The sequence below is a fragment of the Ptychodera flava genome, chromosome 17 (genome assembly GCF_041260155.1).
Source record: "Ptychodera flava strain L36383 chromosome 17, AS_Pfla_20210202, whole genome shotgun sequence".
In the NCBI taxonomy this organism is placed as follows: Eukaryota; Metazoa; Hemichordata; class Enteropneusta; family Ptychoderidae; genus Ptychodera; species Ptychodera flava.
The window spans coordinates 4,430,762-4,450,691 of NC_091944.1; the positions used below are offsets into that span (position 1 = coordinate 4,430,762).

Sequence of the window (19,930 nt, forward strand, 5' to 3'; positions counted from 1 at the left end):
GTTATCCCTATATACCAAAATCAGACCTCTAGCTCTATTGGCTTGCACAGAATTAGATATGTGCATTGTAATGTGCTTATATGAACAACCCTCTGGAAACCCTTATATAGTTTCACAATCCATGCCAAAATATACAAGTGACACCATTGCCAAGGTTCAGTCTACGGCGAGAGTTACCAATGCCCAGGTTCAGTCTACGGCGAGAGTTACTACACAGTGTATGTATACACTGATGTTTTCAAGGTGACTATCAGTCTCCGCCAAGCTGGATGCCATTGACATAAATTCAAGTTAACTTTTAGCATTTTTGAGTAAATTTTGAAATGTCCCAGCCATCAGAATGTATAAGCTAGGAAAATTTCTGTTGGATTTCTAGCTTGATCTGACCTGGTTTCAATTGTGTTAACCCATCCATGACACTGGTGCAAGTTAAGGTACACACAGAATACACTTCAAGGACATATATTCAGACTCTAGAATTCTTCAAATACTTTTTAGTCCACTACTTCTGGAGAATCAGCTTGAAGCACTCAGAGAAAGTAAAGGTTTCACTGATTATGTTTTATAAAATCAAAAATATACTTTTTGCTATTCAGGTATCAGGTATATTCAGGTATCAGGCAGCCACTTTGAATTTTAAACACTGCTATAATGTTGGGCAACTTATTTCTCTGCGACCAAAATTTGCATGGTGACCCCTGATTTTTATTCTTGACTTTGTAAGAGAAAGGCAGTTTCCTTAGAGAGAGTACTAAATATTTCATTTTCAATGTAGAAACTTCCATAAAGCACCAACACTGCCTGGAATGTGGCCATAAGCATATGCACAATACAAGGGTATATCTCCTGGTGTGTTTATGTATGTGTGTAAATTCATGACAATTACAAGAATAATTTCAGTGAACTGGTTTTATTCCCACAAGAAACATCTACAACGCATTTTGAAAGCTTGATTACATCTGATATGCTAATTTCTAACTAATTAATTAAGGTCTGGGACGCCAACTACAGGGCAAGAAAACCAGTCCACAATGTTTGTCTTGTTTTCAAAACGAACCATTCTGTTACGCCATTTCTCTGTTGATAGTTGATTGCATGTGTAATCCTCGCACATCAACATATCAACACAAATTGCCCCGCTTAATGTGTTCAGCTCTCAGAACTTTTACAGGCAAATTATCCGTAACATCTATTTTTTTTTCTCTGGACAGGGAAATTATACACATTGAGTTTTTGCTGTAAGCTGAGTGAAATGTAGAAACCAAAGTACAAAAAAAGGAGCAGCATGGTGCAATGTATAATTTCCCTCTTTCTGCGTAAACATTTTTTTGTTTCTTTTTTGAAATCCATACAACAATGGAAATTAATCATCTTATACAGCAAGGAGGATATTCTAATGCTTTAATCCATGTAGTACGTAAGCATTGTAGTTAGACGGATTCTGATCAAAGTTAATCGCAACGTGTGCCCCAATATATCTTTTCCTGGTGGCAGTTAATGAAACTAGTTTACTTTTCTTCCTCCATACTGACCAAATTTTGGATTGAATCATTTTTCCATTGCTCTATGCAAAAAAAAATATATTTCTACACCTATTATTGATGATTATACATGAAGACAACAAACTGCATATTTTATGGTATTAATCTAAAACTTTGACATCCTTACCATCCCCTGTGGGATAAGTGACAAATGCACAAACTTCCAAATATAAAACAAGCAGATGCAAAACAACAAAAGAGAAGTTTTCTTACTTCAATTTCATTACGTGTGCAATGCTATAGCGGTTGGAAAGATTGGGCTTTTAGAACATTAAACAGCTACTGATCTGTCAGTTATGGAAACTTGTTGTTATGGGATGGTAAATGGAAGAAAATATTAAGAAGAGGAGATTGGAAATTTGAAAGACTGGTCCAAAGACAACTCTTTTAACAATATCGGATATGGGTCGTACTTTTGACTACACATATATTATTTTCATATCACAATTCAAAAATTAAGAAAAGAATAAATTCATGCAATATTACATATTTTACTGGGCCCTGTTGATGGTTTTCTTCTAAAAGTCAACATGATTACTGCTGTGCACTGAACAAGCTAGTTTGGTGTTCCTTAACATGGAAGTGACACTTGAAGAATTAGTAGTATAACTTTTGTATTTATATGATGAACAGTGGGTTTGGTGAAAGTGTACTTGAAGAGAAAGCTAGTGGAGAAAGTAGCTACCTAATACCATTTTTTCAATGTTCATTTTCCTACTGTAAAAATTTGCAATTCTTCAAGTAACACACACTTGAGAACTTCAAACATGCCTTTTTTTCTTCTTAATTGAATTGAAATTCAAGTTAATATTACAAAGAGCATTAACAACAGTACATGAGAAGAGCCTTTTTGGAAATATTTGGGCCAGTCTTGCATCATGCAACGTTAAAACAGACCTGTGCGGAATCAAACCAATCTAAAGAGTTCTACAAAGGTCTATCTCTCTAAACTACGTTTCATGTCATTTACCATTTAGAAAGATTAAATTTTTTTTTTATTCTGTTGTCTTCAGTATGATCTGTCTACGTAACTACCAATGCCGGTAACTAAGGCTCATGCACCATTAAGCCTCAGGCCCGGCTGGCTTCCCAACGGCTGAGTTTGTTGTGTCCAGCGAGTTAGCCGCCTTCTGGTCTGGTTTGATAGCATCTTCTGTCTTGACGAGAACATTGGGTCTATGGAGAGATCCGTGAGATAAAAAGAAATGTGACTAATGAAAAGTAAAAATGAAAATAGAATTTTGACAGTGTGTCAAGACAGACTATCATATGTACATGTTTGTAAGTGACAGTCAGTAGACAAAAAATGACAGAAAATAAACTGTATATCCATGACAAATAAAACTTGATACAATATCAGAGTTTTGAGAGAATAGACAGTTCAAACACGTCACAAAATTTGAAAAATGCCATTTAACAGACCTGACAATAGGGGTTTATATAAGCACTGCATCTGTTATGGGTAACAATTAGGAATGGAAAATATTTAAATAGATGCCGTTTGTTATTTTAGCAGTTCTGAAGAATCTGAGAATATCATCCGTGATATTTTGAAAGTGATGGTTGTGCTACTTCATTGCTGCTAGTGTATTTACACAATGAGGGACCAATGCCGTTGATGCATTTTTTTTCTATCTGGAAAGTTCTCATGTATTTGAACTCAGCCTTTGAAACTACCTATATCACTGAAGAACTTACCACTTCTCTAAGATTTATAGAATTCTGCTGGCTTGAACTTTTGAGGATAATATCCTGTCACTATCTGTCCTCTAGAAAATATATGGTACAATTAGGCTACGTACTAAACTTCATCAAGAACACTAATATTAGGGTAAAATTGCTGAGTGGAATAGAACCATATATATCTGTCACTGAGTTACAGCTATCATAATTGCTACACCTACACTGTAACTGGAATGCTGTCGTAAAATCAAATCCTAAACCACTGTCATTCATCTGAATACAGATACTCTGTGTTGAATAGTAGGTGTTTCAGCATACTTATGGGAGAAGAACAAGACCTTGCAATTCATGTACACAACATAAATAGTGAAAAAGTCTACAAAATTTACAGTTACTGGCCCTTTAATAATGCAGAGTCATTGAAAATTCAGTACTTCTGCCATCTTAGGAAACTGCTTTTGTATGCTGCAAGGCCACAGATAGGGCTGGAGTGGTACAGAGAACATGTCACATACATCACCTGAGTGAGGCGTTGATTGACTCACCTTGTTGATGTAGCAGGGGGTGTACCAGGTTCCTTTTTGATATGATCTGCAGTCCCTTTGATGTCCATATCCATGAGAGATTTGAGAGCTTGTAAAGATGCTGCATCATGAGAGGATTCCACAGTGGGCCCTGCACCATGTGATACCAGTGGTGGATTGGTAGAGATGGACACCAGGGACAGGTACTCTGGTTTGTTACCCTGAATATAGAACATCATAGGCAAGACAGTCAAGTGTTGGAAGCTGCTATTGATCTCTCTTGGAATGTGTGTATCTTATCAATCCAAATTGTAAACCTAAAAAGCTGTTATAAATGTTTTGAACACAAAGGTAGAATGCACATTGGGAGCAAACACACAGACTGTCAAAATTTTTAAATATTTGTCTGGTCCACCGCTCTGTGGGCTCATTTTGAAGCTCTTTGAGTAAATAAATTTTACACACTCTCATATTTTTGAGAAAATTAAAAATTCAATTTTTTTATCCATAGAATTAACGCAGGGATGACAGCGGCCATTTTGAATTTGAGGCGGTGGGAAATATTGGTTAATTTGTTTCTCCAGCAACAAATTTTGCACAGTGAGCCCCTGATTTTTATTCTTGATTTTGAAAGAGAATAACTGAAAGTTTCCTTTTTGTTTGAGCAAAACTTCTGTCTTTCACTTTGGAAGGCAGGTGCTTCCTCAATAGACAGCCCCTATTCACTGGACAGAATGATTACCTTAGGAAAATCTGTAAATTGGTACTGTAGACCTTGCACTTTGGCTAGGTAAATCAACTGTGATTTGGGTCGTAGAAGTTTCTGTTCAGTCACTCCAGGTTTGGCCATGGCTTCTGCTGTCGGAGATACTCCATCATTGAGAAGTTCTTTAGCAATTACAGCTGTGGTTGACCTGGATGCTGGGTCACCAAAATGTGAACCTGGGGCTCGATTCAGTCCTATTCAAGAATTGAAAAGATGAAATTTCACAAATGAATTACATCATACCAATTTTATTTACATTTATGTTGCATGATTGGTAAAATTAGAGAGACATAGATACTGAAATTTTTATTAAAAGTTTATTGGCGTAGTTGCTTAACCATCCCCTCTCTTTATTGATTCAGAAATTATACAAATATTTTCAAGTGAAGTTTTTTTTTAAACATATCAGTGGACTACCCTCTCACACATGCTAAATGTGTTAAAATATTGGTGAAATTTATTTTCTATCTTCAGTCAGATGATTTCAGTCAAAATATTCTTCTCAATGTTGAAGTGGCTGTACTCACTTGAATCTAACCTATGCAATCACAGTTCCTATTTCTCACCATAGCTGGAGTTCTTAATGTTTTTTTTTCAAAACTGAATTTGAATACTGCTAGGGCTGCAAAGTTTGTACACATGCCATAAACTGTTGAGTTCTCTGGCAGAGCTTCTTTTCAGGATTTTCCAGACAAATTTCCGAGATTTTTTTGTTGTGAATCGCACAAAATTCCCTGTTTGTGAACTTTATCCGACACAACCAAACCAAACCAAATTCATATCCCAATGATGCAGAGATGCTTTTCATTGCCAATATAGCCAGTATGATACTAAAATCTGACCTGTGTGTTTGGTCATGGGAGGTACAGTAAAGCCAGCGGCACTGGCCACCTCAGGTACCATAGGTAATAATCCTGGTGCCAATGGTCTGCTGCTAAGTGTACCTCCACTGCCTCCCTCTGGGACACTGGGTTTGATATCTGTTGACAGAAATGCAAATAAAACAGATATTGGATTTCACTTAATATGTCGCACATCTTAAACAACATAATATGAGAAGCTAATAAACAAATTATTCTGTGTGCAATCATAGAGGAACTGAAACACACATGATAACATGTAAATGGCAAACCCACAGCTGTCTATGAGCTAAGGAAACGTTTCTTGGGCGCCAATACGTACTCAAGGTCAACTTTACTGATAGCTTTCTATTAGCCTTCTGTTGAGTTTATGGTCTGACACTATACCTAGTACACTAGACCAATACTGTAACGGAATTCAGTTAGCATATCTGATTACAGATTTCTCAATGCAGCAGCACGAAGTTAACAAAGTAAATGTACAGAGTTTGCTCAAACTTTGTTCACTTCTCTGTTCTACAGTGAAATTTGCTCTCAAATTAACATGACTTCATCAAAATGAACAAAATCCTCACATGTAACAACAATGACATGTAATATCAGATTTTGATCATCAATATGCAAAAATAATTATTTATGTGTCTGAATTCTTGACAAAATCTGCATTGCTTGCAGACTCTGCAAGATTCTCAAGAAAGACATACATGATACTTCGATATATCAGCGATGATCAGTGTTATTAGTAGATTTAAATCTGACAGCAAAAACGTACCTTCTTTTTCAGAATCAGCAAAAGTCACTTTTCTACCATTTGTAGGCTTCTCTTCGGGTGTCTGCGTTGTGAAACATAATATATCAGATGATTGCTAATTATAGGTTTCATCTGAATGCTACAACATTAGATTGTCCTTCTACAGACATGTATGAGTGTGACTTTAGTACTGTATACAAATAGAATAAAGCCCGAGTACGAGGGCTCTTCTGGTATATAAAGTCCAACCCAACGATAAAATGTCGAGGCCGCATGCCGAGACATTTTATCGTAGGGTTGGACTTTATATACCAGAAGAGCCCGAGTACGAGGGTTTTATCCGACTTAAAAACTATCGCCCCTAACTGATATATTTTCGTTTTCAATGTGTTTACGTCAACCGTCCCCTTTGTCAATGTAACATGTTTAGGATATGAATTAAAACTTTTATTTGTGAAATAGCCTTCCAATGTAATGGAACATCCTATAAATGCCCTAGGGCACATTATATAAATGCCCTAGGGCACAGCAGATTTTGTGTTGCAGCTGGTTTCCGCTGTGTTACCAAATTTAAATATTAAAACGTACCAGATGTCTACAGAATATGACATGTTCACTTTTGATTGGACAGTACTTTACTACGGCGCTGTCATTCGTTTCTGGAATTTGTGACCAAGGCTTTATGAGTAAATAAAACACCCTGAATTGAGCACTCTGATTGGTCAATCAACAGTAGATAGTTCTTAAATACAAATACAAATATTAAAAGAGTACATTCAGTAATATTCAAGCGCAACATCGAAAGCTTGACCTGACAAAAATCTGAGACAACACATTTCTTCAAGAAGCCAACCTACAACCACTCAGAGCACTGATGGTAAAAAGTCAGAACCTACATGTACATGCATATGAGACATTCATTTTCTCCATAAACTCTCTATGTCAGAATATACCATTGCAGAGTTTCAATGTCTGTCAAATCTTTCCATGTACAATAATTCAACCTTATCATATGACATGATGAGTTCAATGCCACCGGACTTTACTCCAACCTCATTGTTTTCTGCCGCACATTTTCAACTCCATGAATTAAAATAGGGTGTACACACTCAATTTGTACAAGGGCTGTCTGGCAATGTGAGAATAAATACTGCAATAAATGACATACCTGTACCTCTGCACCTTCAGTTTTCAGAGAAGATTTGTTTGGTAGAGGAGGATTGCTACGATATCCTAACTCTTGTAACATAGCTTCAGCAGCTGCACGCTTGGCCATTTTTTTATTGGGACCAATGCCAGTGCACTGGTTGTTGCCCACTGTTACCTGTTTTGAGAGGATACAAACACTTGTGAAAGGATTTGAATTGTATATCAAGTGCGACAAACAAAATCTTCAAAGATCACTCAAAGAGTACTTCAAAAAGGGAGTTAGGAACATGAGATCTACATCATAGAGCACTTTATAGATCAAAAGGAGAATTCATCTTGCTGTACAAAGTAATTACAAAATAAAGGTGTTAGGTCACAAAAATATATTTTACAAATACAGCTACCCTCATCTCAACCAGCATAAAATCTTTGAGTAGAAAGAAACTTTCACATCATATACCTCATCTCTACATGTGTGCTGGACCATACATACCCACCAATGTATAATTTGCAAGTACATGTACTAGTAGGTGATGATAGAATTCCTACCTGCATGACAAATTCTCTTTTCCTCGGTTGTCCTCGTTCTTGTAGGAGTGTGAACACAGGTTCTTTTTCTTTCTTGGCCTGTTGAATCTGCACAAGTCGACTGACTGGGTTCATTCCAAGGCCATAGTCTTGATTATTTTGTTGCGCTGGCTGTGGGTACACACACAATTAAAAGGTCACTTGTGGCAAATGCCCTCAGGGAATGTCTTTTATGAGAATAAACACACTACAAATGCCGTCTTTCTTTGTTATGCTGCATCTTGTGACAACTAATTTTGGAAACCGAACAGAAAAGTAAATTTTAATCATCTAGTTTCTATGAAAATCACTGCTGGGTAATTTTGCTTTTCCTACAGACTTAACACAGTGCAGGGCAACAACAGTATCAATGGAAGGAAATTTCAGGTTAAAGGGTTTTGATCACAGAAAAAATACATGGCCAAAGTTTTTCTCTTGTAATTTTAAACAGGAATTTGTACAAACTGATTTCATGTAAAGCACGGACACAACTTTGTCATTTTTTGAAGGTCAGGGGCAATGATTGCACTGTAAAGTCTAAAGTACGGAATATTCATGAAAAAAAAACCAGGTCTATACATGTACCTTTTTGTTATAATGACAAAACAAGCTGCATAAATTTAAAGCTTACAATTTTCTTTTCCTCATGAGTAACAATTAGTTTGAACATAGACCCTAAAAACAAAGAGGTCTATCTATGGTTTAAAGCGAGGTAAATCAATCAATTGCTTTAGAAAAACTTTGTTCCTGTTTTATATGCCTTGACATTTAACCCTCCCAATATCTACCAGTACTTCACAATTTTGAAATATTTAATAATGCATATAGATCCTGAGGGCTTTCTCCTGACAAGAGTATTTGATTTAGGAAAGTTGTAAATGACTAATCCCAGTCCCAGTAATCATCAAATCCTATTCACCTTCACCAGTGACTTGGGTTTCTTCTTCTTAAATCTTGGTCGAGGTTTCTCGATGACAGGTAAAGGTGTGAGTTCACGGAGTTGATCCAATACTTTTGCAGCAGCTTTCTTCTTGGAGACTTTCTTGCCGTTGCCTTCAGCTTCGGCAGAGTATTCACCAACTGTACATCTGGTTACAAAAGTTTTCATATGGGGCGGACCACTTTCCTTGATCACCTGAATGGTGTCAAACATTTAGAAACATGTAATTATTCCTTAACTCTCCATCTTTTCATAAAAATATCATTTCAGAAAACATATGAATATTCTTCAACAATCCACTTGGTTTTTGAATATTCTCTTACTTTCCATCTGGCAAGGAATGTTTCTGAAAAGAAAGGTCCACTTACTTTACAACATTTTATGTTGGTGAAATATTTGAAAATAAATGTATACAATTAGTATCATGTTCACAGCTAATAACAACATTAATTTCTCAATGAATGTGAGGTGTGCATGCTCCATGCTGTTTTCATAACACATCAATCAGACTCTATACAGTGGTGGGGCCTGCCAATAATACTGTTTGTACTTCAAGGCCACTGTGAAACTATGTTGGACAATGTGCAGAGTTGCTAGACATGAGCAACTTATTATCTGCAGTGTTTCAGTTGATATGAATATTCAGATCTATTCCACATGAGTAAAAATTATAAAAGTACCATGATTAAAACAAAAACTGATCTGGTATCACCTCCTAGCGTTTGCAGAAAAGACAAGGTTTAATCATTTACACTGCATTTTCAGTGAGTTCCATAAGTGCTTATGTTGATATCATTGAGTATTGGGGCATCACAGCAACTATGTGAAATTACAAAGTTTTTTTTTTAATGATATGTACATGTCTCTCATTTCAATTTGAGGAGTTGGCTGTATGTATCATTATCACTCTGTGGCTTATATACATTATCCTTGTTGATGCTGGGCCTATCACCTGCCATACTTTACTTGCTTAATCCCTGAATTTATAGAAAATTTTCAAAATATTGGTTTCTATTGTATGGTTCGAAATCTTTATAAAGGCATAGACTTGGCAGTATCTTGAAATTGACATCCATATAAGATTCTTACCTCAAATGTAATTGGTAAATTTCTTCTGTGTGAAATCTCATAACATTGACTTATTTCAGACTTTGATTCATCATCATCATCACTGTCAATGCCCTCTGTAAGAAAATCACACATGACAATTTGATTTCTTCAAAAGTGTTGGTGTGTGTGTGTGGGGGGGGAGGGGCTGAGTGTGAGTGTTTGAGAGGTTGGTGGGGGGGGGGGGGCTTGGGGTGGGTTTGGGGAGTTGGTGTGGAGTTAGAATGGCTAAGCTGTCCTATCAGAGTCAGTCCTCTTTATGAGCATGTAATTTCAATTTATGTCCACAGATCGTGGATAATTAATACACACAAATGGCAAACAAAATTCACTGCATACATGGGGAAAGACAGTTAAGGTCCATTTTGATAATCATGCACTAATTAGCACATGTAACAGTTATGCCACAGAAACCTTGTATCTACTGAACAGTAATTCACTGTTGTGTTTTGAAATCTTTGTTTTTCAAAACCTTGAAGAAATATAAACCAAACACATATGACAGTTAAAAATCAAATGTGTGTTTCATGATAATAATATTGTCGTTGAATTTTCACTTTGAACCTTCAGTAAAGGGAGCAGGTTGGTTCAAGTAATTCTTGAGTTCCTTATTTAATATAGCTCTTTGTTTTGTTTTTTTATCAATCAATGAAGTACTCACAAAAGTTTTGTATCTATGTGAGAGCAAAGTCAAGAGAAAGATACAATTTTACAGAGAACTCACCTGACTTCATTTTCTCTGGTTCTTGGAGCTACAAGGTGATAAAAGGATAGTTATTAGAATAAAGAAACACATTCTTAACTCATCAATGATACATTTATTCAACATGAAATCTCACTGAATGCGTATGCAAAGAGTAAAGGAAATATCAATGGCTGAAACATAGTCATATTTCAACATGTCTCAATGTCTAAAGCATTGAATCCTGTCTTGATGTGAAGTCCTACAACCAGGATTGGCAATATTGAGTGGATTGTAATCACAACTCTCTTAGAACATGGGTAGCCTACCTTGATACCTTCTGGCAGGGGTTCATTTCTTAGTACTTTGAGGGCCTTCACAGCGGCAGTGTGTCTTGCCTGCTGTCTGGTTCTACCATCTCCAATAAACTCCCTATTACCCACTGTCAGTGACACGTAACATGTTCTGTTCACAGGATAGTGGTACCTGTTGATTCAGCCAGATATCACACAGTGAACAACATGAGAGTATAGGGCTCAATCCTGATGATGTCAGACTTCCATCATTGATATGCATAAATATATATTTCTTGGTGAAATTTAATAAGACTTTAGGAATTCGATCTCAGAAGAATGCTGTGATTGGTATTTTGTTAAAGGCGTTCTGACTGAAAATGCATCTGCAAGCTAAAATAATGAAGACTGGCACACGAAGACAACATTTTGTTACAATTTCTGTCAATAGTGTGTAACAAACCTTCAATCAGAACGTCTCCATTATACTTTTTTTTTCTTTAAAATGAGATGTTGATAGCTACTTCTGTAATTTGTAATGTAGGACAAAATAGCAGCTCTCACCTTTGGTTATACATTCCCCTAAAGTTGTAGTTTGGTCTGTTGTTATAGTATGATGGTGGAGGAGCTCTGGGACCAGGACCGGGGCCTGGACCAAGAGCCGGGGTTGGTTCAATTGGTCGATAGATGGCTTGCTCGCCACGCTTCATGGCAATACCATTCAGCTCAACTGTAGGAGTCATGCTGTCAAGATTGCCGTTGATGATCACCCGAGGAGGTCTGGGTTTTGGCTTGGGTAAATTGCACTCCTTCAGAGCGATATTTGCAGCTTCGTGTTGAGCTTTCTTGATGCTGGTCCCAGTAGCTCTGTATTCTTTTTCGTTCAGAGTAAGGGACACTGTGAATATCTTTTGATGTGCTGGACCAGATTCATCCACCAGGTTGTACTGTGGCTGCGTTTTGTTATAGCGGGCTAACTCGTTGAGCAGACACATTGGGGTTTTCTCTTTGGGGTTTGCCATGTTTTGCTGAAAGAAACAAATGCATTGGCATCCCAGTGAGAAATGTCATACATCATTGCTTTTGTAAAGAAAACCCTTTTAGTAGTTTTTCTTAAATAATTGGAAGGTTTGATTAAGAGATGCAATAGTGCACGAATACGTGTACACTGGAGTGATGAACATGTTCCATAATGGCATTTGATGCCAAAGTGATATGCTATGACTCAGTACACAAGAAAACTATGAAAAAACCACAAGTAGATGTACATTAGATTTGGGTAAAATGTACTTTATAAATTATAGCACAAACCACTAAATACAAGAATACAATCGTGCTAAAAGTCTCAAAAGACTAAGTGTATACCTGTTGTGGAAGCGTGATTGCCATTATATCATATCAATTGATACATGTAGCCACAAGATGATTTTGTGGAAACCACTGCAACACATTTGATTTTGATCAGACATCAAACAGATTTCGTTTACCCTTGCAGGACCAGCCACATAGCATAATCTAAGAGCTAACATCATAAATTCAATACATGAATCGGTAAACTTACTACTGGTGAAGGCTGAGCACCTAGACTACCAGCATTAGATGAGTTGGTGATACCAGTAGATGAAGCAGCAGATGTACCATGAGCAGCAACAGTAGTCACTGGAGCAGCAGTCTGGCCACTTCCATCGGCCTTCAGTGTCATTGAGTTTGCTGGATTCTGACCAGGCTGCTGTGAGGATTGAGCGACTACTACCGGTGCCTGTGTTGGCTGGGAAGTTGTTATTCCTTGGACTTGAGCCATGGTTACAAGTTTTTCTCTCTAAATATAATGAAAATATTAAAATGAATATAAGGCACTCAATACAAGCATGTGCTTGTTTTCCTCAAGGTTACCAGAAAGCTTTGATAAACAAATAATAAGTTTGTCAAAGGGATCTTAATATTAGCTTTGGATGATAACTGCTTCAGAGACAATCACTGTCCTTCAAGCTGTACCTGGCACAAGGTTTTGGGCTGGCAATCATTTTCATGTAGTACGTTGTGTTGTTGCTTCTCAACTGACTATCAACAACTACAGTTCAAATGGTCCATCTGATATGATTTCGTTTTTTTTCAAAGTAGCTATGAGCTTAATATTAGCAAAATGTGAGCCAAATATTGAATATTAATTGCCAAATACAAGTCCAATGATAATATACTTCTAAGTTCTACGCTCAATCTCACCAGTCACTTTCGTTTTGTAAAAATTATTGGCAAAAATCAATTGTTCTTATCCTGGATTTGTAAAATTGTGGAATCATTTCGACAATATTTAATTTTGGTGCAAGACGAGGATTATTGCTTAAAAATTCACAAATTTCTATCAAAATTACTACAAGAAAATTTACTTTCTCAATAAATATCACGTTGACGTTAAAAACGACAGCAAATGAAGTTGTAAAATAATGTTACAAAGACCTACGAAATATTTTCAATAGAAGAAATGTAAACAAGTATGTTATATAATATAATAAGTACATTTAAAACAACACGTGTGGTCGGCATTGAGGGGCTTCGATTAATTTCTTGTTTTTAATGTTTACTTGTGATAAAGTATGGCGCTCCGTAACAAACCGGGAAAATATCAGTAACATTAAGTTCTGATTGTCTTCACAGCCTGTTCATTAATCGATTTCGTCACTGACGATGAAAAAGTGTCGGTACGCAAATAACGATTTGGCGGTGATATTCAGGTATGTAGGCACAGAAAAAAGGAAGTTGTCTCTCCCAACGAGGGCCTCGCTTTCGTTGTCGTCAACGAAATATCGTTGATATGTTGGGCAGAAACCCATTTGAACATACTGAAAAATGGGTGGAAATACCATTATTATACAGTGGAAATTAAAGACCGTTGGTAAAATAAGCGAATATGTGCTGTAACATGCCGTTTCCGGCAATTACATTCGCCGGACGAAAGTCATTCATACTAAAAATGGCGACCAGGCCGCAGTGTTGTGACGTGATGTGAGAGAGATTTGACGGTGTATTGTGGTAAAAATGTACATAATCTCACCTTTTCGTTGATCAGTCTCAGAAATAAAACTTGAAACCACGTAGCCTACGGTAACGTCTGGTTGAATGCAGGAATAAGGCGAAAAATCTCACATTGGCAAACACTAAAGAAAATATAAGTCTAACATGTGGACGTGTAGCCTCTACCCCAACGCTGACAAAACCTGTAATTTACGGTGTCACATTCGTTCAGGACAACCTCAACAATATTGATTTTTATCTATACGGTAGAATATCAATAATTACAAATGAGGATTCAATAAATAAAAATTAGTTTAATTTTAAATTATTTTTGGGAAAATGATCGAAACATTAAAATATAGGCAGAGATAGTGCACGAACAAAGTGTATGCACTAAAATAAATATAACCTAATTTAAATATTTTGACGTCATGCCACCCATGTTAAGTTTGCCTTACGCGATGTGCACGTCAGGACATCATCCTGTGGCATATATCGTGTATGATCGACAGTTACATATATTTATGCACTCAGGATGTTAGATTTTAACTCAACTCAAATGCATTCCGTGAACTGCTTTACAATAGTATAGAATGAATAATATTATTTATTTATTTATTTATTATTATTTATTTATTTATTTATTTATTTATCTATCTATCTATCCATTCATAGGCATTTACTTATTTTGCTAATTCATTCATTCATTCACATTCACTTTATCCGATATTCGGATGTACATATGTAGGTCTCCAGTCAGAAAAAATACGGCTTGTAGAATATTGCAAGTAAGTCCTCCAAGTGCATGCCTACCTCCCCGTCAAAAACAAATTACAACAAACAAAACACTTATCAATAAATGAGTATGTATATTTGTGTGTTTGTGTGTGTGTGTGTGTGTGTGTATGTATGTATATATGTATGTATAGTATGTATGTATGTATGTATGTATGTATGTATATGTATGTATGTGTGTATGTATGTATATATGTATGTATACTGTGTAATTGTTGACCCATTAAATGCATACAACACTAAAATAGAATACGTCTGAGTTATCGACACCTGTTTTTGCATATCAAAGAGGAAAAGAAAGCTATATATATATATATATATATATATATATATATATATTATATATATATATATATATTCTCAAAACGAGAAGGGAGTTCACATAAAGAAAGTCATATATATATATATATATTATATATAATATATATATATATATATATATATATATATATATATATATATATATTCTCAAAACGAGAAGGGAGTTCACATTTTGGAGTAAAACCCAATTTTGGTGTTTTAATATCGAAACTTAATTCATGTTAAAAACTTGACATAACCATATAAAATCTATTATCTCATTGGAACTCATTTATAGAAAGCGTATCATGATGAAATGAAATACTGCCATTAAAATATGATTAAAATCATATGAGACGTCAATTTGAAATGACTCGTATTCCAAGTATTCATGATTACCTGATTACAGTGTCTAGTAGTACCAACACTGAATTGCGTGTAGTCCCTCCTATAGGTGGCGCTGTTTACCTCCAAAAAAACCAAGAATCCTGTGTGGATCGACTTTTCAAACAAGGTTTTACAGATCTTGGGAGTTGGGTTTGGAAACAGTAACACATCTAGAGAAAACTGGAAAACAGTGATGGAGAAATTAACGAACTGCCTGAAGATCTGGAACACTAGAAATCTGTCCTTTAAAGGCAGGGCAATAGTAGCTAATATGCTGGCTGCATCAAAATTATGGTACCTAGCATCATTTGATCACGTACCTAAAGAAATAATTAACGAAGCAAATAGTAAATTATGGAACTTTATTTGGAGAGGCAAACGAGAAGTTATAAAAAGGGGCATTTTCATTCAAAGATATGATGACTGTGGCAAAAACGCTGTCGACATTGAAGAAAAAATTAATGCACTCCAATTAAAGTGGTTTACGAAATTATTTAAGAAAAATCCAGAAAAAGGGACTCCTAAATGGGCCAACTTATCAAAGTATTTCATTGCAAATTTTGACAATAAACTGAATAGTAATTATCACTATTTTCAAAAAAGGTCAAATTGGTTAAAAATGGGCTGAGAATCTAAGTTTCACTGACAGTTACAAAGCTACTTTATTAAGTCGTCTTTATTCAACAGGAATTATTAGCAATTCAGTAAACGATTTGAATGGAAAGATATTTCACAGGGGCCTAATCACAGGAAGCTTGGCCAAAACTTTCAATTTAAGTGATGAACAAAGATGAAGATTTTATCACAAAATTTTCGAGCCTTGTAAGACTTGAAGAAGAAGAATGCATCCTGAATGCATTTATATGGTGATCTTTCAGTTAAATGACTGATTTTTTTCCCGAAAAGTTGCGTTGTAATTTTCACACATTCACAGTTATGTAGATTTGTTTTATTTGCGACTTTGTTGAAATAAATTTACCTTTTTCAAAAGAAAGAATCATGAGTTCTCGGAGTGTCCAGTTTACAGTTAAAATAAATAAATAGATTAAAAAGGCACCGCAGTATTTGTAGAGTTGCAATGTTGTCATATTGTCACACACTGTTACACTTGACACTCCAGAAACAGGCGTATCGTATTCTTATTGTTGAGGGCGCTTTTCATAATTCATCGATTATTTACTTATTTAGCCGAGTACACATACGTGGCATTGGCATAAAATGAAATACAAAACAAAAGAATAACGAGATTGAACTAACTTCAGAAGAAAGAGATTGAAATCATTCTCGCGAGTCAGAGTATGATTACAGCTCCGAGGACCCACTGGTAGCGCCAAGCTGTACCGTAAAAGGACATGGTAATGTGGCTTACGACGATGGATGAAATAAGCCATCTCAAAATCACATTTATAAACTTTCATCTGTACTGCTCATTAAAGAACTTTGCAGTGAAATGCACAAAAGAATCATTTGAATAAGACATTAAGCTTATGTATTTGAAGAAGGACAGCTTGTTAAAAATATTTTAACTGAACTTGAAGAATTACAGTGAGTATCTCTTACAAACCTTGGGGCACCTTATTATATGCTAGATGTCAGAGGCCTATCTTTAATAGTAGTTTATTTTGTTTAGCCGCCAGGCAATGTTCCTAATGCTTGCAGGTCAGAATTGGTGCACACACGTCTCAAAGCAATCGGTCATCCTCTGTCATCCTCTGTCATCCCTGGTACACAGCTACGAAAGGAGGAAAACACCACTTTAGCCGCCTTTGCGAAACGGTCATGTTTTACTAGGTCATAAGCCATAGGTGTTTTTGTCACACAGTGTGCATAATATGTGTGTACACATGAGCGGGGAAGTTAAACTGTATTTTTAACTATTGGTACAAACCAGACGGACTGTTCATGATGGATTACCTGCCTTCATGCGAAGCATGCTATCGGGTGAAGGAAATAATGTAAAGTTGCAGTTGTGTACCGACTTCTGAAAACTTAATCTGCAGTTTTGGGGTAAAAAGACTCCCGAAGTAGTAAAGTACAGATATCATGTTCAACAAGAGAGCTGATGCAGTACACGTATACAGCAAAGGGCACATCATTAACAAACACTTTCATTTTGATAGATTTTGAAGAAAATTGTGTTCTGTTCATGTTCCGTCAATATTCACAGGCATCCAATCATCCAGGTGCGGCCATGGTCACGTGTTAGATGTGAGTTGTTTGTATCATCAAAGCGTTACATGTAATTTGAAAGTAACATGATTTGATTACATCCTTCGTGTACAAGTCAATTCACATCTTTTATCAACAACACTTCAATAGTTTGTGTAATTTACACCCACTCTTCGTGAAATCCATGAAAACAATTTCTTTAGCTTTCACATACGATTCAGATTTGCCAGGTTATTCCAGTAAACAAAACTCTAATTTGAGGAAGCTGTAACACCGATACGTAGTTTCAGGTTTGGCAATAAAACTTCCTGATACTCTGTTTGTGTGTCTGCACTTTTTCAGAAAGGCGGGCAGCTAAACGGAATAGTGAACTGACTATCAAAGTTAAGCACTTTAAAGTTTAGATGTCATCAGAAGTTCAAAGGTTACTATATCGAGTACTGTCGGCACAGCTGCATGATGATTTCTACATTATTGACTTTGCCTATAACCTCCTGTACATTTAAGTTTATTCTTTCCGTTTTTAGAGAGAGAGAGAGAGAGAGAGAGAGAGAGAGAGAGAGAGAGAGAGAGAGAGAGAGAGAAAGAGTGTGTTAGAGTTAGACTTTTTTGAATTTTCCCACTCTTTATCATCTTTATGTTTTCATTTTTATTGTACACACACACACACACACACACACACACACACACACATATATATATATATATTATATATATATGTATATATATATATATATATTATATATATATATATATATATATATATATATATATATATATATATATATATATATATATATATATATATATACACACACACACACAGCTATGCATGTTTCTCCTGCAAAGCGGCCCAAAGGTCGCAGTATGCCGTAATAACTACATGTCTTTTTATTTGATGCTTGTAATGTCGTTATCTGTCATTCCGTGTTTCGGATATTGCTTATGACTTCTTTCAATAGTTTCCTGTTTGTGTCAAGAGGCTCCTCTTTATAACTTGCATTTAAATCTAATACATAAAAATGAATCTACTTCATATGTGATTAGGCCAGGGTTATGCCTGGATAGTTAATTCTTTGTTTTGCGCTCACTCATACTTTTGGAAGATAGGCAGTTATATAAGCACAAAAAAGATTTACACACAACAGTTTCATATTTACCACAGGGAACCCAGAAATCTTGTTTAAGTTATTGTTTATATTGTTGTTTATGTTTACATTAGTCGTGTTGTTATTGTTAACCGATAAAATTAAACGAACATAACTATTGTGTTATTGTTGTTGTTGTTGTTGTTGTTGTTGTTGTTGTTGTTTCAAACGTAATGTAGATGTCATAAGAAACATCACACAATGACACCATAATTATATGACCAAATGCAATTCACTCCCAACCGATCGACTTGAAAGTAAGAGAGTGTATGTTGGGAGAGACTAAAAATTTGGAGCAACCAAAACATCACAAGCGACGACTAGCAAGACGTTCAATCCGACGATAAATTGTTTGAACACTTAACATTTTGACACTTCTACCATGAAATCACAGGCGCTCGTTGGCGCGCAGCGCACGAGAGAACATTGTTGTGCCTTAATGTTTTAGGCCAAAAAAAAAAAAAGAAATGTTTCTGGTCAGGCCTTTCTTTAAAAAATGGTGCGGCGACGCGGCTTTTTTTTTTTTTTTTTTTTTTTTTTCCTCCTCCTCAAGGGAGGGAGCAGGGTCAGTTAAAGCGCCAAAGCTTAGCGGCTATTTGCATAATCATTTGCATATCATTAATTTATATTTGCATATGGATGTAAGCTTGCACATGCATCCACACATACTTAAAAACTATCTACTGTTGATTGACCAATCAGAGTGCTCAATTCAGGGTGTTTTATCTACTCGTAAAGCCTTGGTCACCAAATTCCAGAAACGAATGACAGCGCCATAGTAAAGTACTGTCCAATCAAAAGTGAACATGTCATATTCTGTAGACATCTGGTACGTTTTAATATTCAAATTTGGTAACACAGCGGAAACAAGCTGCAACACAACATCTGCTGTGGTACAAACATAAACTAATGTGCCCTAGGGCATTTAAACTAATGTGCCCTAGGGCATTTATAGGATGTTCTTACATTGGAAGGCTATTTCACAAATAAAAGTTTTAATTCATATCCTAAACAAGTTACATTGACAAAGGGGACGGTTGACGTAAACACATTGAAAACGAAAACATATCAGTAGGGGCGATAGTTTTTAAGTCGGATAAAACCCTCGTACTCGGGCTCTTCTGGTATATAAAGTCCAACCCTATGATAAAATGTCTCGGCCTGCGGCCTCGACATTTATCGTTGGTTTGGACTTTATATACCAGAAGAGCCCTTGTACTTGGGCTTTATCCTATACATGTACACTCACAACAAAA

General features: G+C 36.0%; 1 protein-coding gene across 2 annotated transcripts; it reads right to left on the minus strand.

The window, feature by feature from the left end:
- Nucleotides 1–894: 894 nt before the first annotated feature.
- On the minus strand, nucleotides 895–14,291 carry LOC139115202 (double-stranded RNA-binding protein Staufen homolog 2-like). 2 transcript variants are annotated; one of them, XM_070677152.1, is made up of 15 exons: nucleotides 13,916–14,291; nucleotides 12,425–12,682; nucleotides 11,428–11,891; nucleotides 10,900–11,056; nucleotides 10,613–10,640; nucleotides 9,871–9,965; nucleotides 8,761–8,976; nucleotides 7,824–7,973; nucleotides 7,294–7,449; nucleotides 6,147–6,207; nucleotides 5,357–5,494; nucleotides 4,491–4,708; nucleotides 3,770–3,969; nucleotides 3,240–3,310; nucleotides 2,534–2,717 (listed from the first exon to the last, which is right to left on the minus strand). In XM_070677152.1, the coding sequence occupies exons 2-14, from the start codon at nucleotides 12,662–12,664 to the stop codon at nucleotides 3,247–3,249; spliced, it is 2,187 nt and encodes a 728-aa protein (XP_070533253.1). In that variant the 5' UTR covers nucleotides 12,665–12,682; nucleotides 13,916–14,291; the 3' UTR covers nucleotides 2,534–2,717; nucleotides 3,240–3,246. The 2 variants fall into 2 exon arrangements, with proteins under 2 accessions (XP_070533251.1, XP_070533253.1); XM_070677150.1 differs by lacking the exon at nucleotides 3,240–3,310 and having other exon boundaries at nucleotides 895–2,717.
- Between the last annotated feature and the right edge of the window lie 5,639 nt (nucleotides 14,292–19,930).

Excerpts from the sequence above, each read along its gene's own strand:
- LOC139115202 (XM_070677150.1), bottom strand. The coding sequence starts at position 12,664 with ATGGCTCAAGTCCAAGGAATAACAACTTCCCAGCCAACACAGGCACCG. Across the intron at positions 9,966-10,612 it reads ACCAGAGAAAATGAAGTCAG|AGGGCATTGACAGTGATGAT; the intron begins GTGAGTTCTCTG and ends ATTTTCTTACAG. Across the intron at positions 6,208-7,293 it reads CTGAAGGTGCAGAGGTACAG|ACACCCGAAGAGAAGCCTAC; the intron begins GTATGTCATTTA and ends TTCACAACGCAG.